At 45.4% G+C, this 22,971-nt stretch overlaps 1 protein-coding gene across 1 annotated transcript in view; it reads left to right on the plus strand.

Moving 5' to 3' along the window:
• The window catches only part of LOC115464337, a 133,760-nt gene extending 111,695 nt beyond the window's left edge, over positions 1-22,065 (plus strand). Inside the window, exons 29-41 of the mRNA XM_030194726.1 lie at positions 3,051-3,235; positions 3,828-3,974; positions 4,212-4,252; positions 4,285-4,297; positions 4,763-4,903; positions 5,249-5,340; positions 10,664-10,848; positions 11,057-11,200; positions 17,484-17,560; positions 18,044-18,135; positions 18,414-18,537; positions 20,385-20,434; positions 21,635-22,065. Coding sequence (XP_030050586.1) covers positions 3,051-3,235; positions 3,828-3,974; positions 4,212-4,252; positions 4,285-4,297; positions 4,763-4,903; positions 5,249-5,340; positions 10,664-10,848; positions 11,057-11,200; positions 17,484-17,560; positions 18,044-18,135; positions 18,414-18,537; positions 20,385-20,434; positions 21,635-21,829 — 1,486 coding nt within the window. The 3' untranslated portion in view covers positions 21,830-22,065. The remainder of the gene's footprint in view (positions 1-3,050; positions 3,236-3,827; positions 3,975-4,211; positions 4,253-4,284; positions 4,298-4,762; positions 4,904-5,248; positions 5,341-10,663; positions 10,849-11,056; positions 11,201-17,483; positions 17,561-18,043; positions 18,136-18,413; positions 18,538-20,384; positions 20,435-21,634) is intronic.
• The last annotated feature ends 906 nt before the right edge of the window (positions 22,066-22,971 follow it).

The raw sequence follows: 22,971 nt of genomic DNA on the forward strand, positions 1-22,971 counted from the left end.
CTTGTACCCTCTAAAGCTCTTGGGGAAGAGGCAGTTGAAGCCACTCCTTTACCTGTGAATATAGCACCACAGGCAGGGGCTGAACAGCACAAAGAAACTTGGAGCCTGGTTCTGTCAGTGTCACAGCTCTGTGCTCTCGGGATTAGGCTGTCACACAGAGAGTTGGTGGTGGGATTGAAGCCTGGATCTGCAGGTGTCACATATCTCTGTGCTCTCTGTGATAGGCTGTCACACAGAGACAGTTTGTGCAAGTAGGTGGGATGTAGGATTGGAGCCTGGATCTGCAGGTGGTACAGTTCTGTGCTCTCTACAATAAGCTGTGACGCAGGGAGAGTTTGCGGCTGTAGTGGGATTTGCAACTGGATCTGCAGGAATCACAGATCTGAGCTCTCAGGATTAGGCTGTCACACAGGGAGAGCTTGTGGCTGTAGTGGGATTAGAGCCTGGATCAGGAGGTATTCATGCTCTGTGCTTTCTGCAATAAGCTGTCACACAGGGAGGGATGGTGTCAGCAGTGGGATTGGAGCCCGGATCTGCAGGTGTCACAGCTCTGTGCTCTCAGGGTTAGGCTGTCACATAGGTACAGTTTGTGACAGGTTTTTTATGTTTTTAGATTTGTCTCATTCCTTTTTCTTGGTAGTTACATTTTAGTGCAGTAGGTATTTCCCTATCCCCAGAAAATTTACAATCTAAATTAAGCCATTTGCCAAAGATCACAAAAAGCCAGTAAGAAAAGTGAGATTTGAATTCTGGCTTCCCTGAATCTCAGCCTTCTGCTCTAACCACTTAGTAAGGCGCTAAGGAGATGATATAACAATACCAGCAGTCAATAGGAAAGTATATACTGAAAAGAGCATTTATTTTATTTAGTTAGATTTAGCATTGTTAGCTAAATGGCCTTATAAAAAGAACATAAGCGTAGTCATACTGGGTCAGACCAAAGGTCCATCTAGTCCAGTATCCCGTTTCCAACAGTGGCCAATCCAGATCACAAGTACCTGGCAGAAACCCAAACAGCAGCAATATTCCATGCTACCAATCCGAGGGCAAGCAGTGGCTTCCCCCATGTCCAGAATATGTACTTTTCCTCCAGGAACCTGTCCAAACTTTTTTTTAAACCAAGATAACGCTAACTGCTGCAACCACATCCTCAGCAATGAGTTCCAGAGCTTAACTCTTTATAATATAAATTATATGATAATAAACTAATTAATTTACCACTATTTGATTTTCTGATCATGTTAGCCTTGCCTCTGTGTTATCTGACTAGCAGATTGAAGCCTGGGTCAGCAGATGTCACAGCTCTATGTTCTCGGCACTAGGCTGCCACACAGTGAGCGTTGGTGTCAGAAGTTGGAGTAAAACATGTGTCTACAAGCGTCACAGCTCTATCATCTCAGCACTAGGCTGCCACACAGCGAGCGTTGGTGTCAGAAGTTGGATTACAACATGTGTCTACCAGAGTCACAGCTCTATCATCTCAGCACTAGGCCAGCACACAGTGAGTGTTGGCATCACAAGTTAGATTAAAGTGTGGATGTACAAGTGTTGCAGCTCTAGGATTTCAAAACCAGGCTATCACACAGCGAGCGTTGGTGTCATTAGATTAAAATGTGGGTCTATAAGTGTCACAGATGTATGATTCAGCACTAGGCTGTCACACAATGAGCGTTGGTGTCAGAAGTTGGATTACAAGGTGTGTCTACCAGAATCACAGCTCTATCATCTCAGCACTAGGATGTCACACAGCGAGCGTTGGTGTCATTAGATTAAAATGTGGGTCTATAAGTGTCACAGATGTATGATCTCAGCACTAGGATGTCACACAGCGAGCGTTGGTGTCAGAAGTTGGATTAAAACGTGTGTCTACAAGCGTCACAGCTCTATCATCTCAGCACTAGGATGTCACACAGCGAGCGTTGGTGTCATTAGATTAAAATGTGGGTCTATAAGTGTCACAGATGTATGATCTCAGCACTAGGCTGTCACACAATGAGCGTTGGTGTCAGAAGTTGGATTACAACGTGTGTCTACCAGAGTCAGAGCTCTATCATCTCAGCACTAGGATGTCACACAGCGAGCGTTGGTGTCAGAAGTTGGATTAAAACGTGTGTCTAAAAGCGTCACAGCTCTATCATCTCAGCACTAGGATGTCACACAGCGAGCGTTGGTGTCAGAAGTTGGAGTAAATGTGTGTCTACCAGTGTCACAGCTCTATCATCTCAGCACTAGGCTGTCACACAGCGAGCGTTGGTGTCAGAAGTTGGATTACAACATGTGTCTACCAGAGTCACAGCTCTATCATCTCAGCACTAGGCCAGCACACAGTGAGTGTTGGCATCACAAGTTAGATTAAAGTGTGGATGTACAAGTGTTGCAGCTCTAGGATTTCAAAACCAGGCTATCACACAGCGAGGGTTGGTGTCAAGTTGGATTAAAATGTGTGTCTACCAGTGTTGCAGCTCTATCATCTCAGCACTAGGCTGTTACATAGTGAGTGTTGGTGTAATTAGATTAAAATGTGTGTCTACCAGCATCACAGCTCTATCATCTCAGCACTAGGTTGTCACATAGCGAGTGTTGGTGTCAGAAGCTGGATTGTATTAAAACGTGCGTCTACCAGCATCACAGCTCTATCATCTTAGCACTAGGCTGTCACACAGCGAGCGTTGGTGTCAGAAGTTGGATTAAAACATGTGTCTACCAGCCTATCATCTCAGCACTAAGCTTTCACAGAATGAGTGTTGGTGTCAAAAGTTGGATTAAAACATGTGTCTACCAGTGTCACAGCTCTATCATCTCAGCAGCAGGCTGTCACATAGTGAGCGTTGGTGTCAGACGTTGGATTGGAGCCTGGATCTGCAGATACCACAGCTCTGTGCTCTTTGCATTAATGGTAGGAATGGGTAGAAGCCGTGGGCTGCAGGTGCCGCAGCTCTGTCTTGAAGCACTAGGCTACATCTCAGTATTCTGTGTCTTGAAGGTCAGATATGGCAAATTATTTTATAAGGTATTTGACGCTACTTTTTGAAAAATGTTTACCTCCTATCTTTGTCTGGCTCTATGGTTGTCTATCTGTTACTTTCCTTTCAGCTTTCCAGGTTTGACATCACTGTGAATTTTGGGATCGTGACCTATGCCACAGCGCCTAAAGTCATCCTTCATGTGTATGACAAAGAATCGGCAGATTGGACAGAAGTCCTGACCAAACTGAGAAACCGCACGTTATACAGAGGTCAGGAACCTATCATAACTCCCCAGTACCAATGGTACTACAGCCTCATGGGTCCCACACTCACTGTCCTGAGCCTTCCCCAGTATTACAAGCAGATGACATGGGTCCCACACACAATACCCGAGCTGAGTCCTTTCTAGTATTAAAGTCTCATATATCCCACACTCACTGGCCCTGAGCTGAGCCCTTCCAAGTATTACAGCCTCATGAGTCCCATACTCACTGACCTGGACTGAGTCCTCCCTAGTAAAACCACCCCATGGGTCCCACACAGTGCCCTGAGCTGAATCCTTCCCAGTATTAAATCTCACAAGTCCCACACTCCTTTGAGCTGAGTCCTTCTCAATATTACAAACCCCAGAGTCCTACACTCACAGCCTCTGAACTGAACGCTCCTTAGCATTACAGTACCAGGGGTCCCACACTCACTACTCAGAGCTGAGTCCTTCGCAGTATTACAGCCACGTGGGTCCCACTCTCACTGAGTGGAGCTGAGTCCTTCGCAGTATTACAGCCACGTGGGTCCCACCTGAGTTTGAGGCTTCCAGGATCAATGGCAGGAGTCCCAGTAATTCTGTTTTTCTGTCTATAGACCACTATGACCGGTCAGGAACCAATATTCGAGCAGCTCTGCATACGGTCTACGAGATGATGTCATTCCAGAAAGCATCGTACCAGCTTCAGAAACGTAATCAGATCTGGTCAACCATCCGCCACGCCATACTGTTGCTGACCGATGGTAAGTACAGCCTTTTATTTCCAATGTAATTGGACAGCTGGAACAGGTCCTACGACCAGGGGGCTAGTGACAAGGTAAGGGTTTGGTCTTCTATGGCACTTGAGCAGTGTAAATCATTTTGAGCAGGCTTTGGTGAAGTGATTCAGAAATGTAAGGAGAATTTCAGAAATGAAGTGGGAAGGTGGAAAGGGGAAGAGAAGGTTGGGAGCAACACGTGTGTGTATTTCACCTTTTCAGGAAAATCCAATATGGGCGAAGACCGAAGGATACCATCATTAAAATCCACAGTCTTCTGGAAATTGACGAGAAGAGGGACTTCCTGGGTAAGAACTGATTATCAGAGATGACCGGGGGAGGGTCTGTTTTATTCTTCCTTACACTGACACAGGGTATGAGGGACAGTGAGGGGAAGGGACATTTTCTTCATAATATAAAGTGACACAGTGTAACTCATGTATTGGGGGAACAGTGAATGGAGGGGTGTTTTATTCTTAATATAAAGTGATACAGTGTAATTTGTGTATGGGGGACAGTGACAGGAGCAGGTGTTTCACCCTTAATAGAAAGTGATACAGTGTAACTTGTGTATGGGAGACAGAGGAGCAGGTGTTTTATTTCTTAATATAAGTGATGCTGTGTAACTTGTGTATGGAGGACAGTGAGGGGAGTGGGTGTTTTACCCTTAACATAAAATGATACAGTGTAATTGGTGTATTGGGGACAGTGAGAGGAGCAGGTGTCATATTCAATATAAAGTAAAAGTGTGTAACTTGTTCATTGTCTTTCAGATATTTATGCCTTTGGTATTGGAAATCTTGATGTGGACAGGGCAGAGCTAAATGACATTGCATCGAAGAAACCCGGTGAGAACCACGTCTTTGTGATGGAAGACCCAGATAGTCTGAAGGCCTCCTTTGAAGATATGTTGGGTATGTGTCCATCCTCTTTGCCCCGTTTCCTCACGCTGGATCCAGATGGTGTTGTGTTAAAGGAGACCTGTCCTCAGACTGAAGTGTGTTTGTTTGTTGTTTGTTTGTATGTGTGGGGTTAAAGGAGACATGCCCTTTCCTCAGATTGGACAGTGTGTGTGTGTAGGGGGGGGGGGGGAGCGTGGAGACTAACAGAGACCCGCCCTTTCCTCAGACTGGAATCAGTGTGTGTTGGGGGGGTGGGGTTAAAGGAGACCTGTCCTCCTCAGGCTGAAGTCAGAGTATATGCAATATTAATTTAAGCTGTCCGTCTTTATATTTATTTAATATCTTTTCCCTGGACAGATTTTCCAGATTTTGGGGATATGTGCGGTTTGGCTAATGAGTCATCAGTGGCTACGATACGAGAGAAATTCCCTTGGCTGGTTCACATCAAGGTCAGGCCCGGGTCTACTCTGCTGGTCTTTTCCATAAAGTTCATTATGTCGATTCATTCACCAGTTGGCATAAAGTGGGTGTTGACGGCTCTTATTTTAAGCCCCTGCGTGTTTATAAAATAGACAAAACCAGCCCCCATAGTGCACTAATTCACACACAAAGCCTACCCCTTCTCCAAAGCTGGGATAAATATGTGCATGCATTCTATGTGTGTATCTGAATATTTTACAATACACAAGTTCATCACAACTCTAACCTACCTCTATCTACTCTTCAACCCTGAGACCACCTACCCACCCATCATTGGCTGCTCTTCAACCCTAGGACTACCTACCCACCCACCTCTGTCTACTCTTCAATCTTGGGACCACTTACCCACCCACACTGCCTACAGTTCATCAGGGGCGTAGTCAGATACCCAATTTTGGGTGGGCCTGGGCCCAAGATGGTGGACAGAAGAACTCCGTCTTGTCCCACAAATGATTTGGTCTCTCCCTCTCTCACCTGCATACATATGGTCTCTCAAACATCCCCCCCCCCCCCCCCCCACACACACACACTGCATACCTTTTAAATAGCAGATTGTCACTGGCAGTGAGCAGCAACTAATACACACTGCTCATGTTGGCCCCACAGCCTTCCTTCTGATGCAACTTCCTGATCCGCATAGGCGGGAATATATCAGAGGGAAATCTGTGGGGCCGGTGCGAACAGTATGCATCAGTCACTGCTCACTGCAGGCAAAGATCTGCTATTTACAAGGTATGCAGGAGGGACAGTTTTGGGGAGTTTTCGGATGGTGGGGCTTGGGGATCCCTGCCAGCCACATCATAGATGTGCTGCTACTGGGTGGGCCTGAGCCCAAAGTGGGTGGGCTCAGGCCCACCCTTGGCTACACTACTGCTGTTCATCCCTGGGATTATTTACCCACCCACCTCTGCCTACTCTTCAACCCTAGAACCAGTGGCGTAGCAAGGGGGGGCGGGAGGGGCGGTCCGCCCCGGGTGTCAGCTCAGGGGGGGTGCTCCCTGCCAGCTCCCCCCCCCTCGGCGCATCAACACCCCCCCGACCAGCTCCCGCACCCTACCTTTAAAAAGAATATCGGAATCCGAGGCGAGGCGCAGCGCCTCGCACCTGCCCTGCATGTAAAAGAAATTTGGACCGTCGGGCCTTCCCTCGCTCTATCTGTCCCGCCTTCCACTGACACAACTTCCTATTTCCGCAAGGGCGGGACAGACAGAGCGAGAGAAGGCCCACGTGCAGGGCAGGCGTGAGGGGCTGCGCCTCGCCTCGGATTCTGACATTCTTTTTAAAGGTAGGGTGCGGGAGCTGGTCGGGGGCTGTCGATGCGCCGAGGGGGGATGTCATCGTGCTGCACCCGGGGGGGGGTGCAACGGCGAACCGCCCCGCCCAAAGTGGCAGCCCCCCCCCCCCGTTACGCCACTGCCTAGAACCACTTACCCAGCCACCAGTGGCTACTGTTCATCCCGGGAACCACTTACCCATCCATCACTGGCTATTCTTGAACCCCGGGACTACCTACCCACTGACCTCTGCCTACTCTTCAACCATGGGACCACTTACTCATCACTGGCTACTCTTCAACCCTGTGTGCCCAAATTTGCATACCCAACTTTGGGCAACCTGTATAAAATCTGGGGAACAATACTTAGAATAAGATTTAAGTACCAAGATTTAAACATAAATATACAGGGTGAGGCAAAAAAAAAAAAAAAATAACCCCCTAGAGTTTACTGTCATTTTCTCAGCAACCACTTGGAATTTCAACAATAAAGAAAGGCCCGAAAGCTTGTCTCGACGAGCCCAGTTAAACAAGGGCTGGGCCCGTTCTGGGCAGGAAGGAGAGAGTGCGTGGGTGGGGGGAGTGAGGGGGGGTTAGTGTTCTCGGCCGGAGGGCTTGGGGGCTGGAAGGATTGGTTGGCTTAAAAGAAGCCATGTTCCAAATGCACTCCAATTATGAATATACAAACTTTTTAATATAACGACACATAAACATCCACATACATTTTTAAATCACACACATATTTTGCAGGGCTCCTATGCACCCATAATTCAACCCTTATTACACCGATTCAATACTGATAGCTCACAGTCATTCAGCATGACCTATTCAGTCGTTAATTGTACCAAGCTGGTCTAATAATTGTCCGCAAGTTCAACCTACGGCGGGCCTTAACCCGCTACGTGATGATGTCTCAACTTGCAAAGATCCTTGTGCTCGGTTTTTGTTGACTCCGATATTATTTATCCTTTTACCATCCAACTTATATGGGTCACGGGTCACTTTAACAGGTACTGGGGCGCCACAAAAATCAACAATCCGTGCTAAAAAGCAAGGATTTATTCAACGCCGTTCCTTAATAGGTCGTGCTGAATGACTGTGAGCTATCAGTATTGAATTGGTGTAGTAAGGGTTGAATTATGGGTGCATGGGAGCCCTGCAAAATATGTGTGATTTAAAAATGTATGTGGATGTTTATGTGTCGTTATATTAAAAGGTCTGTATATTCATAATTGGAGTGCATTTGGAACATAGTTTAGTATTGCACTCTGATTTAAAACAATATTCCCCTGTATTTGTTATATTGTTAAAAGAAGCCAGCCAGCCCTTGAGCCTGATTCTTGCTTCCAATTGGAGGAGAGGATGCCGGAGGCGGGGCAGTGGGGAGGGAATAAAGGCTGGGCTTCCTCCAAGGCTCAGGGCATTTCCTGATCCTCGGAGGCGGCTTTGCCCTCCCTCCCACCCTCACATTTAATTGAGGGGGCGAGGCTTCCTTTGTTGTGTTGTAGAATTCTGTTTTCAGGTGAATGGTGTTGGATTTGTCGCAGCGGCAAAAACCCAAGCTACAGGAGCAATGGCTCATGGGGATGAGCCAGGGCATTAAAGGCGGGTCGGGTGACCTGGAATAAATGTGTGGAGGTCCACACAGGTCAGGGCTCTTGCTGTTAGGGCGGAGCCAGGAAGAGGAAGAGTTGCGGTGACAGCAGGAAGTGGAAGTTGCTGCTTTGCTATCAAGGCGAGCGGTGGAGGGGGGCAGCTGTTGATGTTATGCTTTAACAACTGTAGCTCGGGGGTGGGGTTATCCTTTACTGATGTTAATTGAAAGTTTTAAATTGTTAATAAATCAAGCTGCAGCCTATGGTTACCCCACAATTGTGTGCAGAAAAGTTATTGATTGATGACGTATGGGGGGGGGGGGGGGGGGGGAAGCAAAGTAAGTGGGAAGGGGAGGGGTATGCCTGGTCGAATGGGTCCCTGCTCCAAGGGTTAATTGTACGTGCTTATTTAGTCATCATACTTACATCTTAATATTAAACAACAATTAATTATCTTAAGCTTTGTTGATGTTACCGACATTTTAACATTACTATCTACTGATTTTTGCGCGTTAAAAATGTTCGAGCTAAAACAGAGTAAAATTACGTCATTCAAACGATACGTGTCAAAATTTCGCAGTCACTGTGAATACTCAAAGTGTCCACCCCCAGCTTTAACACAGACCTTCAGTAGCTTTGGGAAGTTATTAAGAGCCTTGTCGATCAGTCCCTGTGGCAGGCTGTCCCAAATCATCTGCAGCACTTCATAGAGTTCAACGATTGTTTGGGTGGAGCTTATGACAGGCCTCTGACATTGCTTCCTAGACATGGTAGTCCAAGGGGTTTAGGTCCCACAAATATGGAGCTTCCAATCTGGAGCCACTATTGCCTTTGCTCCGAAACCTTGTTCACGCAGTGGGATTCTAATTTTGTCCACTACCGACACCTTGCCCACGATTGACGTTCCGATCCGAAATGCTTTTAAAAGAAATCATCTATAAATTATCAAATAAAAATTATTCAAATTATTGTTCACAAAAGTCTCTGTCACTGTGGTGTCATTAACAATAAGCCGGTACTCCCCTCCCCCCCCTTTTTTTTTTTTAAATAATGGTAGTTCTACAGTGCAAGTGACACAAGGATATGGTCTTTAGACGATGGTTTAAAAAAGTCCAAATTTATTGTGTAGCTCAAAAGACATGGAAAGTTCAGATCAATTGTGTAGCTCAAAAAGGCTTAACCCGGCCATGTTTCAGCCAACTGGCCTGCTTCAGGAGTTTTTGCAGTCTTTTAAGCTTGTCTATAGAAAAACCATGTGTCTGTCGATATTCTACCAGATAGAAACCTTGTGTACAAAGCTCGATGCTCAGAAAACAATGTTTTGGAGGAGGCAACTATTCACTACTGATTGTGAACAATGTTCTTTTCCTAGCATGAAGATTCATACACAACGTTTCTATTTGGCAGCAGATCGACAGACACATGGCTTTTCTATAGACACTCTTAAAGACTGCAAAGACTCCTGAGGCAGGCCAGTTGGCCGAAATATGGCCGTGTCAAGGCTCTTTGTAACATAGAGGGGCATAATCGAACGGGGACGGCCATCTATAAGGGCGGCCATCTCTAATGACGGCCCCATAAAGCGGAGTACCCGACCGTATTATCGAAACAAGATGGGCGGCCATCTTTCGTTTCGATAATACAGTCGGAGCCAGCCAAATCTCAACATTTGAGTCGCCCTTAGAGATGGCCGACATTGGTTTTCGCCGATAATGGAAACTAATGGCAGCCAGCTCAAACCCGGCCAAATCCAAGCCATTTGGTCATGGGAGGAGCCAGCATTTGTAGTGCACTGGTCCCCCTCACATGCCAGGACACCAACCGGGCACCCTAGGGGGCACTGCAGTGGATTTCACAAAATGCTCCCAGGTGCATAGCTCCCTTACCTTGGGTGCTGAGCCCCCCAAATCCCACTCCCCACAACTGTACACCACTACCATAGCCCTTAAAGGGTAACGGGGGGCACCTAGGTGTGGGTACAGTGGGTTTTGGGTGAATTTTGGAGGGCTCCCATTTACCAACACAAGTGTAACAGGTAGGGGGGAGATGGGCCTGGGTCTGCCTGCCTGAAGTGCACTGCAGTACCCACTAAAAACTGCTCCAGGGACCTGCATAGTGCTGTCATGGAGCTGGGTATGACATTTGAGGCTGGCATAGAGACTGACAAAAAATGTTTTTTAATTTTTTTGGGGGTGGGAGGGGGTTGGTGATCACTGGGTGGGTAAGGGGAGATGATCCCCGATTCCCTCTGGTGGTCATCTGGTCAGTTTGGGCACCTTTTCAAGGCTTGGTCGTGAACAAAAGGGACCAAGTAATTATGTCAAAACCGCCTGAGGTGAATCTCTTCATAAAGGCAGATAATAAATCCCAATAAATAAATGAATTAAATAAAAATCTACACGAAATATTTCTGTTTTTTTCCAGGCACCTCTAGGGTCAGACTCCTGCCTGGGGTCTTTAATTGCCACTAAGTGGGTCTTAACGGCTGCTCATTGCTTCCCTTTTACCATTGACTGGGGTCTGTTTTCCATCGGGATCAGGAGTGACCCAGGTACAGAATATAATTACAGGTATGAGATGCCTTTGGCTGCTGTCAGGGTCCCAGATCAGCAGAAAAAAAAGAGATGCCAATGATCAGAGCACCATCTGCTTATAAGAGACAGTCCATGTACAATAGAAAATTTTAAAAGATCTTTCTCCTGGGATATTTATATCTAAATTTTATTTTGATGTTCTTCCCTTTCTTCAAGGAGAAAGAACATGGGCTGAGGAGAGCAGGTTTTCCTTCAGTCTGACAAGGGCTTTCTGTCTCCGCAGAGCAAACTACAGTATCCGGAATGTCCACGTGCACAAACTCTATGACTACCGTAAGAAGCAGCACGAGCACATTAAGGAATTCTATGAATATGACATTGCCTTGGTAGAAATTCAACATGAATTCAAATTCTCCAAAGTGGCCAGGTAAGGAGCTGATGTCAGCAGAGGCTGGTTCTACCACAGAAGAAAAGTCGCTAGAAAATTAGGAGTCCAAGAATGTAGCATCAGCAAAAGATAGGGCTGGGGATTCTCATGGGGTCATCTAGAACCAAAGAAAGATGGTGTTCAGAAGGCCCTAAGGAGGTCATCTAGAACCAGATAAATATGATGTTCATGAGGACCTCAAGAGGTCATCTAGAATTAGAGATAGATCCTCAGGAGGTCATCTAGAACCAGAGAAAGATGGTGTTCAGGAGGACCTCAGGAGGTCTAAAGATAGGGTTGGGAGGAACCTCAGGGAGTCATTTAGAATCAGAGAAAGATGGGGTTCCATGGGACCTTAAGATGACTTCTAGAGTCATAGAAATACAGGGTTGGGAGGAACCTCAGGAGATCATCTAGAACCAGAGAAAGATGGTGTTCAGGAGGTCATCTAAAGACAGGATTGGGAGGAACCGCAGGGAGTAATTTTGAACCAGAGAAATGGGGTTCAGGGGGACCTTAAGATGACATCAGCTCGATTATGCACCCACACATTTAGGTCTTTTTAAACACCACATTTTTCCTTTTTCTTGAATTTACGGTTATTGACCATTTGATGGTGTTGCATTTTATTTAAAGACTCCTGATGCAGGCTACCAGCTGAAACATGGTACGGTTTCAAGACTTCACCAACAAATTGTTCATTTGTCTCTGGATTGCCTGGTCTATTTCCCACTTTTCTGTCTTTGCTCCCACATCAAGAGAAAGACGGTCTCATCATAACCATAAAGAAATCAAATCAAATCTAGCCCAGAACAAGAATATCTAAAACTGAACCTAACCACAATCCCTCCCCCGAAGAAATTAATATACTATCCTTTATGCTTCAGAACTCATCCCAAAGAACAGTCCCAAATTACAATGGATCTAAGAAAGCAGATTTATCCCCCCTGTAAGAGAATCTTGCATCCAAAGCCACCACCTCAGGTCTCAAGGCATGAAAGTCATAAGAACATAAGAAGGGAGAAGGGAGTTTGATTTCAGCTGAAAATGCACAGGCATTTTTGGTCAAAACCCAATACAAAATTCAGTTGGCCTCTACTGCCACAGGTACACAAGATCCTGTGGACATTCAAGGCAACACCAGAACACTTACAAAGAGCATTCTATAACTAGGCACATGCTGTTATGCTTGCCTTGTTTGTATAAGTGCACGGAATAGTAACATAGTAAATGATGGCAGGTAAAGACCTGAGCGGTCCATCCAGTCTGCCCAACAAGATAAACTCACTTTACATGGTATGTGATACTTTATACCCAAGTTTGATTTGTCCCTGTCATTCTCAGGGCACAGACAGACGTAGACTCTGCCCAGTACTGTTCTTGTACTAAGTTCTAAAGCTAACATTGAAACCCCTTAAAATTTACACTCCAGCCCATCCCTATCTATTGAGTCACAATCTGGGCATAGACTGTAGAAGTCTGGCTAGTTCCCGTTTTGTTTCCCAATTTCCGGCGTCACCACCCAATCTCCACTAAGATTCCGCGGAACCATTCCTTCTAAATAGCATTCCTTTGTGTTTATCCCACGCATGTTTGAATTCCATTACCGTTTTCATCTCCACCACCTCCCATGGGAGGGCATTCCACATATCCACCAACCTGTCTGTGAAAAAATACTTCCTGACATTACTCCTGAGTCAGTCCCGCTTCAATCTCAATTCATGTCCTCTAGTTCTACCGCCTTCCTGTCTCCAGAAAAGGTTTCTTTGTGGATTAATACCTTTCAAATATTTGAACGTCTGTATCATGTCACCCCTGTTTCTCCTTTCCTCTAAGGTATACATGTTCAGGTCAGCAAGTCTGTCCTCGTACGGTTTGCAACGCAAATCCCATACCATTTTAGTAGCTTTTCTTTGCACCGCTTCCAGTCTTTTTACATCTTTAGCAAGATACAGCTTCCAAAACTGAACACAATACTCGAAGTGGAGCCTCACCAACGACTTGTAGAGGGGCATCAACACCTCCTTTCTTCTACTGGTTATGCCCCTCTATATGCAGCCTAGCATCCTTCTGGTCACGGCTGTTGCCTTGTCGCATTGTTTCTTCACCTTTAGGTCTTCAGACACCAACACCCCAAGGTCTCTCTCCTGAGTCAAGCTTACTAATCTCTCCCCTCCTATTCGGTATCTCTCTTTTGGTTTCTGCACCCCAAGTGCATCACTCTACACTTCTTGGCATTAAATTTTAACTCAAAATACTATAGAAACCTCATTATCTTCTCAAAACTATTTACATAAATATCTTTAATATATAGTGATAGTGCTCAGTTTCGGGTGCATGTCATTGAGCTAATGAATAACTCATTAAGTCACACCTATGCCCACCATCATCGCACTATGTGTTCTTCCCTCCTTACCAGTTATTTCTTGCGAACCTCTCCACTCTATTACAGCGTGGAGGACTTTTATACGCCTGTCAAAAATCTCTATAATTTAGGGTTTTAACAAATTATGCAATTATTCAGGCTTTCACTTATCTTGTAGGGGCGTGCTGTCTCACATGTTCTTAAATAGTGCTGATTGGTGAGTTATAGCTCATGTTGTCCACTTTCTTTTTTCTTCTTTTTCCTTTTGCTTATTCCATGCTCCCCAATTCCGTACGTGAATAAAGTGATGCCACACACCGTGTTCTCTATCTTTGTTTTCTCCATCCCGTTCCCTATATGCACACATGTTTCGCTTTGCACGTCCTCAGGGGAACGATTAACTGTAATAGAGAAATATATTTATTTATTTGTTACATTTGTATCCCACATTTTCCCACCTATTTGCAGGCTCGATGTGGCTTACATAGTACCGTAGAGGCGTTCGCATATTGTGGTATGAACAAATACATTAATGCTGTGGTAGAATAAGATTCATGTGTAACAGACACATTAAGGAATCGTAGAGAGGAAGAGTTATTATATGTCCATTACGAGCTTTGGTTTCGTTGTGTTGCAGCGTACAGGCATTTAAGTTGGGTCGGTAGGGTAAGCCTTTTTGAACAGGCTAGTTTTTAATGATTTCTGGAAGTTTAGGTGATCATAAGTTGTTTTCACGGCTTTTGGTAATGCATTCCATAGTTGTGTGCTTATGTAGGAAAAGCTGGATGCATAGGTTGATTTGTATTTGAGTCCTTTGCAGCTTGGGTAGTGGAGATTTAGGTATGTTCATGTTGATCGTGTTGTTTCTAGTTGGTAGGTCTATGAGGTCTGTCATGTATCCCGGGGCTTCGCTGTAGATAATTTTATGAACCACCGTTCTCATTTCACTCCTATCCATCTAGTTACTGAATGCATCAATCCCTTTCATCTATATATATTCTTACTGGCATATAAAAGTCCTCCACGCTGTAATAGAGTGGAGAGGTTCGCAAGAAATAACTGGTAGGGAGGGAGGAACACAGAGTGCAATGACGGTGGGCATAGGTGCGACTTAATGAGTTATTCATTAGCTCAATGACATGCACCCGAAACTGAGCACTATCACTATATATTTAAAGATATTTATGTAAATAGTTTTGAGAAGATAATGAGGTTTCTATGTATTTTGAGTTTCACTAACAGAGAAACTGGGACTTTGGTTTAATTCCCCAGAGACTAATAATATTAAATTTTAACTGCCAGACCCTCGACCATTCTTCTAAGGTACGGAGATCCCTTCTCATCGTTTCTACTCCCGCCAGGGTATCCACTCTATTGGCTATTTTCATGTCATCCGCAAAATGGCCACACCTTTCCTTCCAACCCTTCAGCAATATCTCCCACAAATATATTAAACAGATTCGGCCCCAGCACCGACCCCTGAGGAACCCCACTGCTCACCTTCCTTTCCTCCGAGCGGATTCCATTTACCACCACTCTCTGCCACCTGTCGGTCAACCAGTTTCTTATCCAGTTCACCACTTTCGGTCCTAAGTTCAAACCTTTCAGCTTATTATAAACCAGGGGTTCTTCAGAAAGGGACTACGTTTTTCCTACAATATCCCTGTAAATGTGTAGTTAGATATTGTTGGTGGAGGTGTACATTGTACTTATGAAGGCCTGAACCAAGCAGTTTCAGTGCTGCTAAGTATCTAATATCTAAGAATTTACAGACGATGAGAAGTGGAAATTTCTCTTTTTTCTGTAAATTACAATGGTATTAAGCAGGCCAGGTGAAGCAAGTACCCCCACCTCTTCCCCCCACCTTCCTCTGACCAAGCAAGTGAAAGGCAATGAGCTCCTGCCATTTGTTGTCCATTTGCTGTTCACATGAATGTGTGTATTAACCTTTGAGAGACTTTTAGGATGCAGATCAAAGGAAGTTCCAGGTGTAGGGGGCAGGGTTGACAGAGGAGAGAGAGATAGAAATCCTGTAATAAGGACTGGATAAGAAAACATTATTCAATTGGTTAAATGAGTCTTTTTTGACCCTTCTCACCTTACAGCTTTCTTGCCAACAAAACGGATCACTGGGGTGTAATCTATACCTAGTGATTGGCACTCTTTATTTTGGGATTTGGGAATCCTGTTAACATGTTAGGTGTATTACCTTTCTATTTTTTTTTTCTTTTTCCGCTAAATTAGATTCTCCATTGTTTGTAATCTGGGATCATATAATGTGGACTTGAGTTTTATTTTCAATGTATAATATTCCTGCTTTTTCTTTGATATTAATATTGGAAAGTATGATTTTCTGTACAAGTGTTTTGCTTGGTTGTAAAAGTGAAATATTGATAAGTAAAATGTAAAAAAAAAAAAAAAAGAATAGAGTAGAGTAGAAATTCACGGGAGAAATTCATGAGTTAGGAGGTGAGAGTCTGATACACACAGGGAGAGGGATCTTGGGGTGATAGTATCTGAGGATCTGAAGGCAATGAAACAGTGTAACAAGGCAGTGGCTGTAGCCAGAAGGATGCTAGGCTGTATAGAGCGAAGTGTAACCAGCAGAAGAAAGGAGGTGTTGATGCCCCTGTACAAGTCATTGGAGAGGCCCCACCTGGAGCATTGTGTTCAGTTTTGGAGGCCATATTTTGCTAAGGAAGTAAAAAGACTTGAAGCGGTGCAAAGAAAAGCTACAAAAATGGTATGGGATTTGCGTTGCAAACCGTATGAGGAGAGACTTGCCGACCTGAACATGTATACCTTGGAGGAAAGAAGAATAGAGGTGGCACGATACTGATGTTCAAATATCGGAAAGGTATTAATCTGCAAACGAACATTTGCCAGCGACAGGAAGGTGGTAGAACTAGAGGACATGAACTGAGGTTGAAGGGGGGGGGGGGGCAAACTCAGGAGTAATGTCAGGAAGTATTTTTTCATGGAAACGGGTGGTGGATGCATGGAATGCCCTCCCATGGGAGGTGGTGGAGATGAAAATGATAACTGTATTCAAACATGCATGGGATAAACACAAAGGAATCCTGTTTAGAAGGAATGGATCCACAAAAGCTTAGCGGAGATTAGGTGGCAACACCGGTAATTGGGAAGCAAAGTTAGTGCTGGGTAGACTTCTACAGTCTGTGCCCTGAAAATGGCAAGGACAAATCAAGGTCAGGTATCCATATAAAGTAGCTCATACAATGTTTATCTTGTTGGTTAGACTGGATGGACCATACAGGTCTTTATCTGCCGTCATCTACTATGTTATTATATTTATATGCATAATTGCACTGTTCTATAAGTGCTATAGCTTGTAACCTCTAGGGGGTGTACGCATGGGTGGAGCTAAATATATAGACCAATGAGTTAATAAAGATTATTCCGTGAATTAAGTGATATAATTCTGCATTGTTAGACAATGAACTAAACAGCAAAAGTTATGATATATTTACTTGTTTGCTCATTTCAAAATCTCATCATTAATGTTTTCTTCATACTTGTAAAAATATATTGTATGCATTTCTAGTCTTAATTATTAAGCCACATAGAACAATAATTAATATTTGGATTATATGGGATATAAGCACCAATAAATAAATAATAAGCGCTGCCATACTGGGACAGCCCGAAGGTCCATCAAGCCCAGCATCCTGTTTCCAACAGTAGCCAATCCAGGTCACAAGTACCTGGCAAGATCTCAATACAATAGATTTTATGCTGCTTATCCTAGAAATAAGTAGTGGATTTTCCTAGTGGGCAGCAGCAATGGAAGAATCACTTCACGTGTCTTACATGTGATATCACAGTTAACACAAACTTATGTTCTTCTGCAGTCTGGGGTCCCAGCTTTCTGAAAGTCTCTTTATTTTGATGTTTCAGGCCCATCTGTCTCCCTTGCACAGAAGCCACAAACCGGGCATTAAAGAAGCCAGCTCAGATGACCTGCAATGAGCAAGGTAGGTGATAGATGGGGGCATGCAATGAAGCTACAAAGTAGTAAATTTAAAATGAATTGGAGAAAATATTTCTTCACTCAGCGAGTACTTTAATTCTGGAATTCGTTGCCAGAGAATGTAGTAAAAGCAGTTAGCTTAGCGGGGTTTAAAAAAGGTTTGGATGGCTTCCTAAAAGTCCATAAGCTATTATTAAGATGGACTTGGGGAAAATCCACTGCGTATTTCTAGAATAAGCATTATAAAATGTATTGTACTGTTTTGGGATCTTGCCAGGTACTTGTGACCTGGATTGCCACTGTTGGAAACAGCATACTGGGCTTGATGGACCTTCGGTCTATCCCAGTATAGAAACAGGTATATACTTATATACTTGAAGAGCAGCTTCAGTCTCCATGGCTTTCCCTCTATGGTTGGGGGCAGGGGCTAGGGGAATGGGAGAAAGAAGTAGTTCCCCTAACATGGCCCTTCTCCTTGTCTTCTTAGAAAAGTACCTGATCTCCGTCCATGATGTCCCGGCACATTTCCATACTGCTTCTGGTAGAAAATTGAATGCTAACATCAAGGCCCAGGACCAGGTATGCAGGTACCATGCATCCTGCCACCCTTATGGTGTCCATCGGGTGAGACAAGCCCAAGGACTGTAAGATCTGTGGGATAGCAGCATATGAGCTCTGCCCAAATCTATTTGTACCAATCGATGTACAGTTTCCATTCTGCATTTGCCAGTTCGAAAATGACAAGTGCCCTTCTCTATTACACTGTCTCTCTCTCTTCCTCCACCTCTTTCAGTTTCCCTGGATCTCTCTCACTCCCTTTGTCTCTCCCTGTCACCCTGTCTGTTATCTTTTCACAGAAAGATACCTGTAACAATGAGATCTCACGCTGGCCCGACTTCGAGAATGTGACTGACATCCCTGGATACACTTCACAGTTCCTGTGTACTGTTATGCAAGGGCGTGATGTAGCGGCTTGCAAAGGTACCACCTGGGGAAGCCACCTACCTCCCTCCTACCCCAGAGTGAAGGTTCAAATATGCACAAAGCCTTTGGTATGAGAAACCTGGCCACTAAACACCTGTCTGGGTGATATTCAGCGCTGGCCAGGTAGGTAACCAGTGGCATAGCTACGTGGGCCACGGGGGCCTGGGCCCCCCCCAAATTTCCTCTGGGCCCCTGTTTTCGCTGGCAGGGGTCCCCAACCCCTGCCAGTTGAAGCCTTGTCCAGTGCCGGTCTCCGGCGCCGCATTTCATGCCCTGCTCTGTCTTCCTTTCACATCTGGCATGCTCCTTTTAGTGAAACTGAGCATTCTCAGTTTCACTAAAAGGAGCGTGCAGGACATGAGGGGAAGAAAGAGCACAGCAGGCAATGCGGCGGTGGCGCCAGAGACCGGCACTGGACAAGACCAGCTGATGGGGGTTGGGGACCCCGACTAGCCAAGGTATTTGCTGCAGCAGTGGGAGGGGAGCGGCAGAGCAGCGAGGTGGCGGTGGGGGAGGTGGCGGCGGGGCAGATCAAAATGTGCCCCCCCACCTCAGGCTCTGGCCCCCTCCCACCGCGAGGTCCGGCTACGCCTTTGGTATAAACCGGCCAAAGATATTCCGGGTATTTTGACTGCGTAATTTGGCCATCAGTTCAGGAGAGCTAGCATTAGCGGTGAAGTGCATTTTTTTGTTTAAGCACTGCTGCAGGCGCAACTCAGGCAGGGGAGGTCTTCAGCTTTTGGGGTTTGGCATCCCTGCCAGCTCAGGTATTTAGATTTTGAGGAGCAGAGGGTGGAGACCGGGGGATAGGGGAGAGAGAATTGCATGCTAACCTACGTTGGGCTAAGGCCCACAAAGAATTGGCCGTCTGGCTACGCCTTTCGCTGAATGTGGTCACTGGCTTAGTGAACAATGCTATAGATAAATCCTATGTCTTAAAATTCCTGACATCAGACTGGAGGGCTCTCCCTTGCACAAAAGTCAGGGCCCGGGAGGCTACAGCCAACAGACAAATTTGAAATCTGTTCTCCCTGTTATATTTCTCAAACTTCCCTCCAGAATTTAACTCCCCCTTACTTTAATGTATCTGCCAATTAGATACCCCCTATTTCCCTTGGATGGACAGGATTTCTGAAATTACTAGTACATCTTGCTTAGTATGTCATTATTACTGAAGTACAACAGCATTGGTGAAGACTGAGGAATTTTTCTAGCCACATTTCTGGGTCAAAATTCTACAAATCCTAGAAACCTATGCCTGATGACATCACAATACAAGTTTTAGATTCTGAGGGTGTGGCAATGGCTGATGACTTCATAGTGCAGGCACACCTGGCTCATGGATTATGGCAATGCCTGATGACATCACAATGCAGATGTTAGATTCTGAGGGTGTGGCAATGGCCAACAACATCATAGTGCCAGTACCTCTAGCTCATGAATTATGACAATGCCTAATGACTTCACAATACAGGTATTTCAGATTCTGAGGGTGTGGCAATGGCTGATGACTTCACAGTGCAGGGACCTCTGGCTCATAGATTATGACATTGCCTAATGACATCATAATGCAGGTATTTCAGGTGTGACAATGGCTGATGATGTCACTGTGCAGGTGTTTCTTGCTCATAGGCCATGATAAGCCTAAAGACAGTGGTAGAATTCCACCTAAGCAACTTCTACTATGCTGATAAGCTCAAGGAAGAAGTAGGTGCACTTGATCCCTCTCCCAGATATCGCGACATGGTCCTTCCATATGCTTCAGGGGGCCTGTACTTATACTGTGGCCTGATTATGTCGCATTAGCACCATGAACTTTGACCTGCTTCTCTTTCTCTTTCCAGGTGAATCTGGAGGAGCACTTTATGTTGACAAAAGTAAGCGGTACATCCAGGTGAGTATCGATGAGTGAAGATAAGTCTATCATTGTTCTTCATAATGTATATGAATTGTACCCGGGCATGTCTGTGGCGAGTACCCCAGAGAAAAAGCATCATCTTTTATCACAAGAAGAACACAGGGACTGAGACTCATGGAGACTTCAGCAAATGCAGTGCAGATAGCAGAGATTCCCAGACTTTCTCAGTTCACAGCACCCGTGTCTAAATAATTTTTTCACGGTGCTCCTAGACCTTACATTTCCTTTGGGTCTTCTCCCCTCCTCACACCCCCCGTGACAGTGTTGTCCTACCATTGCTGGTGGGGATGCCCAAGCCTTGCCAGCTGAAGAGGTCTGCTGTCTGAGCCCCACCCCCGCATGGTGCCTGGGCAGCAAGGAAATTGTGGTGTAGTTCATCCACCAATGCCAGCATGCCCGCACATGCTCAGTTCATGTGCATAAAGTGGGCATGCACAGGAGTGCCGGCTGAAGCATGCTGCCAATTTACTCGCTGGTCTAGCAACACAAGGGATGGGCTCAAAGCACGGGCAGTAGACCTCGTCAGCTGACAGGGTTTGAGCATCCCCGCCAGCCATTCCACAGATGCCACAATTTTGGAAAGGGCCTTAAAACGTTCCGTAGTGCACAGTTTGGGACCCACTGGCATATGGTCTGATAATACCAGAGGAGACTCTAGTAAAATGTGAAGAGGGCAGGGGATGAAAATACCACAGAAAGACCCCAGCAAAATAGAGAGAAAGTGAAGGGGCAGAAAAGAACGGTGGTTCATTGTAGCAAAACACAAAAAATACCAAGGGGATGAAAATACCGAAGGGAACTCCAGCAAAATGGAGGAACAGTGCAGAGGCTGAAAATGTTGGAGATGGTGAACATGAAAACTGTATGTGATTTCTAGAAAACATGAGATATGCACATATGATCTCTAAGGTAGAGCGGTATTAATGGGCAGATTGGATATCCATATGGTCTTTATCTGCTGTCATTTTCTCTGGTTCTGCCTTTGACTGTAGCAAAGTGCAGGGTTTGAAAATACTACAGCAACAAAAGGCAGAGAGCGGAGGGGCTGAAAATACTGAAAGGAACGCCAGAAAAATGTGGGGATTATTTCTAGTGTTGACTTCCTCTGGGTGCTGATGCTGAGGTTTGTAGGGTGAATTGTTGAAGTTATACTCTTGTTCCTCTGCTCGCTTCCAGATGGGAATCGTCAGCTGGGGCGTTTATAACCCCTGCAGGAATAAAGCGTACGATTTTTCTACTCAGCCCCCGGAACTGATACGAGAGACTCCCAGGCCTGGACAGAACCCTCGAGACTTTCACCTCAACCTCTTCAAACCGGAGATCCAGACCTGGCTGAAGGAGAAGCTGAAAGGGGTGATCAGCTTCCTATAGCAGTAGTGACTGTGTGTGCAGACAGCCCTGGAGATTAACATGTGGACACGCATACACGCAGACAGGGTCATAAGCATGAACACGCACAGAGGAACACAGCAGGGCACAGACACAAGAACACTCACATACATTGAGACGTACACCAGGGTGAACACGCACCCACCAGAGCTGTCAAGTTACCCATTCCAGGATGGAGAATTTTTGGCTGGTCCTAGTTTTAAACTTACATCCCAAAGCAGTGTGGGATTTGTAGTCCATAATTCTATTCATTGAAATCAATGCTGCAGGTCCCATAATGCACCAGGATGAGGTTGGCAGAAATCCAGCACCAGCCAAGATTTCAATGGGTAAAATCAGGAACTAGAAATCCCACACTGCATTGGGATGCGAGCTCACAACCAGGACTGGCCAAAAAGTCTCCCACCTGGACCTGGGTAGCTCTCAGAGCTACCAAGTTACCCATTCCAGGATGGAGACTTTTTGGCCGGTCCTGGTTTTAAGCTTACATCCCAAAGCAGTGTAGTATTTGTAGTGCTGCAGGACCCATGATGAACATAAGAGTAGCCATACTGGTTCAGACCAATGGTCCATCTAGCCCAGTATCCTGTTTCCAAACAGTGGCCAAGCCAGGTCACAAGAACCAGGATGAGGTTGGCAGAAATCCAGAATCAGCCAAAAAGTCTCCTTCCAGGAATGGGTAACTTGGCAGTTCCGATAGGGTTGCCAACTGGATTCAGTGGGTTTGCGAATGGGGTAAACCTAAGATTGGATCAACCCTGTCAGGTGAATCTGGATCCAGTTGGCAACCCTATCCAGATTCACCTGACAGGGTTGATCCAATCTTAGGTTTACCCCATTGCATGCAGGGACATGTAGTCTTCTTTTACGGAGGTAATTCAATTGGGATAGCAGAACTACAAGTCCCTGCATTCAATGGGGTAAACCCAGGACTAGATCAATCCTATTGGGCAAGTCTGGATCCAGCTGAGAATCTGTAATGTGCATGTCCAAAAATCCAAGACTCTGCAGTACCCTGTCGATGAAACCTGGAGTGCCCATACAGTCACACAACATCAAACCGTTGTGATCTCACAGCCATCTCCAAAAATATCTGCCTGGACTCAGAGTGCCTCCATCGTTTG

Source organism: Microcaecilia unicolor, chromosome 3 (assembly GCF_901765095.1).
Source record: "Microcaecilia unicolor chromosome 3, aMicUni1.1, whole genome shotgun sequence".
In the NCBI taxonomy this organism is placed as follows: Eukaryota; Metazoa; Chordata; class Amphibia; order Gymnophiona; family Siphonopidae; genus Microcaecilia; species Microcaecilia unicolor.